Below are 6,784 nucleotides of genomic sequence, written 5' to 3' on the forward strand. Positions count from 1 at the left end.
CTCTACATTTGAGCATATTCTTGCTGGAATTCTTGTAACCAGTCCTTAGCAAGGATTGGGAAGAAGCCATTCTTTAGTGATAAAGCACAACCTCATAGAATCTCCTGTTAAAAGGAGGCCACTAGGCTGAGAAAAAAACAAACAGGTTTTTCAATAGAGTAGGCCTCATTATAGTAGCTCCAAAAGTTGTATATGTTTAAACAGAAGCTAAGGCCTATTGCTTACTTGCAATTCAATGATGCTAAGCAGCGTGAATGGGTGAGAAAATAATTTATGTGAACTGAACTATAAATGTGATGTATCTTGAATTTCAAGTAACTGGATAGTTTTGTTTTTAAAATACTGTGAATGTTTGCAGCATTTCTACAAAGATATATTTTATTTAAGTAACGAAGCTGAAATCTTTAAACACCATATAGGGAATCATTTTGGCATGAATAAATTTTCAAGTAGTAAATAGAAATATCTGCTAATAAAGGAGAATATTTGTAGCTCAGGGTTGACATGAGGGGTCCTTGATGGCCTCTGAGCTTGGTTGTTTTCTTGCAGACGTTTCATTACCCAAACTAGGTAACATCATCAGTGCTTGTCAAGACTTTCAGTGTGACCTTTCAGACACAACTGTTTTTTATCCAAGCATGTGACCATTTACTTATATGATAGTGTGAACTGGGCTCTAATTGATGCTGTTTCCTTGCACAGGGGTCAGAAGATCTCTGCTTAACGATTGTAGGAAATTTGATCACCCCTGGTACAAAGCTGGGCCTGGCTCTTCAGCAGAATGACAAAAAGCAAAACTGGAGTTTTAATTCTAATGGCAAGATTTACAGCAAAATGAAACCACATTTAGCATTAGATATTAAAGGTAAGAACTTTTTAGTGATACGTTATGAACTTTGTTTAACGAAAATTAATTTTCATATGGTAAATGCAAAAATAAGATCCTCATTTTAACTCATGTAACAAGTATGATAAAGTTCCATTTATAATTGTCCAAATAATAATAGCAGAATAACTCAGTCACCTTGAATTATTTATAAATAATGAATTTGTATGAATATGAATAATATGAATTATTAGTATTAATTTACAAACTGGAGTAATTTTTTAAAATCATCAGTTACAAAAATAAAAATAAAACCATAATGACCCCAAAGGGGGAAAAAACACACCCCCAGTGCTTAACTAATGGGAAGTGTTTAATTAGTGTCTTTTGAAATCCAAGACAATGTTTTAAAATAAGGGACACTATTGCTTTTTGTTGACTTTCTGACTTGGTTGTACACAAGACTTTTTCTTCTAAAATTGTAATGAAGAAGCGGTTTTAAATAGGCAGCTTTTGAACCCTTATACCTAATGCAAGCTGAAGAAGTGTTCATTTTGTAGAGTATTCCCAAGTAAAATGAACGTGAGGAATCAAATGATGACCCTGTAATCATTATTTACATGAGATCTCTCAGGAAAAAAAAACTCTTCTGAAACAATTCCTATCCCCAGAGGAGAACAAGTTTATCTTATAGCAAGTCTGATTAAGCTCTGAGCATTGGAATAGATGTGAACGTACAAAAATCACTATGTGATTCAGCAATAAATATAGGATGTGTTATTTGTATCAAAGCCCTTTCTACATTGCTGTTTTGGTTATCAGTCTAAAAAACATGGTATGTAGTGACTCCTCAAAGTTTAAAGGACACGCCTTAATTGGGACATAAATTCCTATCCTAGTGTACAACTTTATACATTACTTTCATAATGTAAGAGTGCCCTCTGGAGGACACAGGAGGTAACAATAACAGCATGACTGAGTATATCTATTCATAACAAATCCATCAGTTTCATGGATTTTAGGCCCAGGTGGAACTAGCTATGTTTCATAGAACTAATCTGCATAACAATACTTTAAACTTTCATATATTGAGGAAGATGAGCAGGTTAGAAATATGAAGTATACATAAATAAAAATATCATTAGCATTTCAGGAAACTAATAAATGGAACTATTTCAAGTCTTAATTTTATACCTCATATCTTTTACCCACTCATACATTACCAAAATGTCTTCTTGCTGATTATATTTTTACAGATAAGCTTGTGGGGATTTTTTAATAAATAGCATTGATAACAATTTTTCTTTATATGCTACCCCCGTGAAATACACCAAAATGCTTCTGAACATTCTATACATTTAATATGTAAGGAATGGATTATTTTCAATCATGAGATGCTTTTACCATCTGTCCTGCAAGTACAAGACAGATGGTACATATCTATATTTCCAGCTGCAGACAAAAAAACAGGCCCTACCCTAGTATTTGAATGCAAAAGTATGCACTTGCATGCAGCAGAATTAACGCACTGATTCTCCTAATCAAAAAGCATCTGTTAAGAAAAACATTTTCAGATCACAGAGAATTAAAACTGGCAAATATTTGTGTCAGTTCAACCCAGTGGTGGGATTCAAATATGTGAACAACCAGTTCTCTGTGTGGATGCTGCTTCCGGAAGTCCATTTTGGGCCTGGGCAACAAAAAAATTAGCTACTGGTTCTGCCAAAGTGGTGCGAACTGGCTGAATCCCACCATTGTTTCAACCATGATTTGAGGTGTATAATCTAGAAAGGTTACAAAATTAGCTTGATGAAGCTGAAGACATTGGAGATCTGGCCAAGGTTTCAATAAGAAACTGCCTGAAGTACCAGTATATCCAGCCTATGATCCATGAGAGAAGATAGGCGGAATGGACATTTAATTTAAAAAAGGTATATCCCCAAATTACTACAAAATAATTTTTTATATACATGCAATTCCCGTAGTTCTTTTGATCCATCTCTAGAAGTAGCTATATTTAACATTGAGAAATGACATTCCTATGGTTCTAAAACAGATTTCTAAATTTGGAGCACCCCCACCAACTAAAGCCAAAAATATTTGCTTGATAACTAAACACTTGTACATGTAGCTCTCGACTTACAACCATTTAGTGATCGTTCGGAGTTACAATGACACTGAAAACCTTATGACTGTTTTTTACATTTGCGATTGTTGCAGCATCCCCATGGTCATGTGATCAAAATTTGGAGACTTGGCAACTGGTTCACATAAATATGCAGTGTCCTGGGATCATGTAATCACCTTTTGTGAACTTCTGACAAGCAAAGTCAATGGGGAAGCCAGATTCACTTAACAACCCTGTTACTAAATTAACAACTGTGGTGATTCAGTTAACAACTCTCTGGCAAGAAAGGGCAAAATTTCCATAACAATTGTCTTGCTTAACAATAGAAATTTTGGGGGTTAATTGTGGTGGTAAATCGAGCACTACCTTACACCATGTAACGTGCTTTTGAAATACCTTTGCAAAACAAGGCAAATGCAGAAAACATTTATATGACAGCCAATCAGAAGAATGAAATAAAATGAAGAGTATATCTTTGAAGTATTTTTTTAAGCAAAAAAATAGGAGTGGAAGTTTTAGGATATCTGAAATGTTCAATCCAAAGGTAAATCATAATAATCTGACTAAATTAAAACTCTCTTTTTTTCATTTTTAGGGGGACAACACTACGATCAAAACCACCTAATTCTCAGTACAGCCAGTGAAGACAAACCGACGCAGTGCTGGGAACCATTGATTATTTAAAAGGCAGATTGAGATGCAACCCAATACTTGAGAAGTGAATTAGACAAATGGTGATTTTCTAACCAGCTTGATCATTTGAAGAAACAAAAATTGTAATGTATGCACTCCATCACTGCATCCAAGAGTAGAGTAGCCCTATATGGCAGTCACGTCACCTAATTTCTATTATGTTTGTTGACTCTGCCTTGTTTCATTCTTTTGTTCAAGCCTACTGTTCTCCATGCTCTGCAGGGGGGCAGACCAAACCAGAAGTGAGGAAATTAGTAAATATGGAGCTATAACATGCCTAGAACGGACTCCGTTTCAGATTCTCTTTTCCAACTCTTTAGGTAGGATACAAGGAAAATGACAGGTCTGGAAAGCTCAGTCATACTTTGCCATGAATGAAATTTTGTACGGTATAAATATTCTGGGTTGAAAGGAAATAGTCTTAGACTTTTCTGTCCTTTTCTTATTACAAACATTAAGATGCATCACAAGCAGCTCTTTTGTATCACTAAGGCTACTAACGTTTTAATGTGCAATTCTAAAAGTAGATGTAAATGTTTTGGTGCTCCATGCTTGGAGCTGAGACTGAATTTGGAATATTTTAAAATTTCACTGGACTATTTTGTAGCGAAAACTCATTGCTAACTAGTTCAGTGCTATCAAAAAATAAATTAGTTATTTATGTAAAATCTAAATCATTTCAGATTATTTTAAAATAAATGAATTGTCATAGATGAATGCTTTAGTGCCTAACAAACGTTTGTTGCTAAGTTTTTCCATCGGTTAAAAATGCCAATTATCTGCATTGCTGCCTTATTTTACACAATTTGCACTTACTGTCTATGTACATGGCTAGTATACTGTTTCTCTATTCTAAAATGATTTACTTTAACTTGTGTAACGAGCTATATGTGACTTGCATAGCAGTTCTTGCTTTTTAATGAGCTGCATTAAGAAATATCTCCCTATTTCTTTGCTCACTACGTGTATTTCTGATTCTGTATTCATGTAATTTCAATATTCAATGTACAACTTTTCCTGCTTTACACCCCTTATTTGCATCCACATTCCTCTAATGCTGCACTGATCATTAACATGAAAATTGGTCTCAAAATTTGAATTCAGAAAAATCTAATCTGAATATTATACCTAGTAGCTTCTTGAAGAACAGTTATTTTAATGTTCAGGCTGGCTTTACTTGAGACCAATTGTTTCTACAGTAAAACAAACCCCACTTTTAAGGTAAAAATTGATTTATATGTTGCAATTCTGGCAGGTAAAAAAATTCCACCAAAAATTATTTGTAATATTGTCATCGCTAGTGACAAAACTGCACAATACTACTGAATAGAAAACACTGTTAATACGGTAAATCCCCATTTCTTCAGAATGTCTAATCCTGCTACTGCATTTTACAAGAGAAATTAGAAATAACTCCTGCATCAATAGTCTTCACTGGTCTTTCCAGATCTGTAACTATTATTTCTGCTCTTTGTGTTACCATGTACACAAACCACTTGAAAAGCAGCATTTCCAAGTAACTATCTTGGAGCATTAACAGATGTTGCTTGAAGCCCATGCAGGAAGCTGAGTGTTCTCCCCCACACACACACACACACAATCAATAATACCACACAAAAACCTGCCACTGCAGCAGGAAGTAGCCAAGCCTGGTGCTTTGGAAAGTGCCTGGCTATGCCACACGGAGAAATCAGTAGGGGCTCAATTAGCTTCCAACACAGATCTGAAGTCATAACTAGCAATGCCCTTAGGCTGCTTAGTCAAATGTCATGAAAATCTATAAGGATTTAACAGTGCTGCACTGATTTGTTTGGAAACCGGTATTGTGTTAATTTGCCATGATTGGGAAATTATAATACTCAATCCAAATGTTAAAATGTTTACTTTGACCCCCAGTCTACTGTATAACTGTTTGCAACAATCATGTAGCTGCTATATTTTCCTGGTGACATTTTGAAACTGCTGCTTATATCTTTGATAAAGAAACTATCTTAGGGTGTGGTATTTGCAGAAAATGTCTTTGTGTCCAAACCCTTGTATAAACATATGTATTTTACAAATAAATATTACTCAGATGGAATCTGTTTCGTTTTACATACATAGGAATTCTGACAAAATGGTCAGGAAACATCAATGTAGCAACTGCTGCTATGCAGAATTTCAGCCATTTGCTCTAAAGGTAATATACATGGTAATCACAACATTGATTAGAAATAGAGAGCCCTTGGTTTAGATCACGGGTCGGCAACCCGCGGCTCCGGAGCCGCATGCGGCTCTTTGAGCCGTCTCCTGCAGCTCCCAGCCGCCCGGTGCGCGCGCACCTCTTCGAACGGGCAGTGGTGCGCGCGCACCTCTCCAAATGGAGAGTGGCACCGCCCGTTTGTAGAGGTGCGCGCGCACCTCCCCGAATGGGCGGAGGTGCGCGCGCACCTCCGGTCGTTCGGAGAGGTGCGCGCGCACCTCTCGGAATGGGCAGGGGCGCCGCTCTTTGAGGAAGCTGCCACGGCCCGTCTCCAAAGCTGCCGAAAGCGGCAGCTTTGCAGACAGGCCGTCGCTGTCGGGCAACCGGGAACCGGTTCCATCTCACTTTAAAAAAAATGGCAACTGCGTGTGTCCGCGCATGCGCAAAAAACCGTTTTGTGCATGCGTGTGCATGGACACACGCACGCGGCTCCCACTTTTTTAAATTTGTGATGGAACCGGTTCCCAGTGGCTGTTTTCCTTTTTTAGGTTGCCGACCCCTGGTTTAGATAAACAAAAAGCACATTTTAATTACCATAGAGAACCATCACTGCATTTACACACACCCACATAAACTCTGAATAGAAATCCCACCAATGGCTGGATCAACAGGATGGACAAACCTAACATATATTTGCATGTACATGATTCCACCCTGTAAGGGTAATTAATATTCATAGAACCAGGAGACTAATATATCTAAATTCGGATATCTATATCTAAAGCGACCAACATTTTCAACCACATATAACTCTGGTCCAATGTAGCCATTCTACAAATACTATAACTTCTAAAGCTTCCCAACAACTTCATACTAATGCATGATAATCGGGGTTTTTTAAATTTCTCCACCCATCCACCCCGCTATTATTAAATAATAACAAGGGACTGCACAA

At 37.0% G+C, this 6,784-nt stretch overlaps 1 protein-coding gene across 1 annotated transcript in view; it reads left to right on the forward strand.

The window, feature by feature from the left end:
* CRYBG1 (crystallin beta-gamma domain containing 1) overlaps positions 1–5,721 on the forward strand; it is a 45,237-nt gene extending 39,516 nt beyond the window's left edge. Inside the window, exons 20-21 of the mRNA XM_081346591.1 lie at positions 703–865; positions 3,550–5,721. Coding sequence (XP_081202717.1) covers positions 703–865; positions 3,550–3,638 — 252 coding nt within the window. The 3' untranslated portion in view covers positions 3,639–5,721. The remainder of the gene's footprint in view (positions 1–702; positions 866–3,549) is intronic.
* Positions 5,722–6,784: the final 1,063 nt, after the last annotated feature.

Source organism: Vipera berus (assembly GCF_964194415.1).
Source record: "Vipera berus genome assembly, chromosome: 1".
In the NCBI taxonomy this organism is placed as follows: Eukaryota; Metazoa; Chordata; class Lepidosauria; order Squamata; family Viperidae; genus Vipera; species Vipera berus.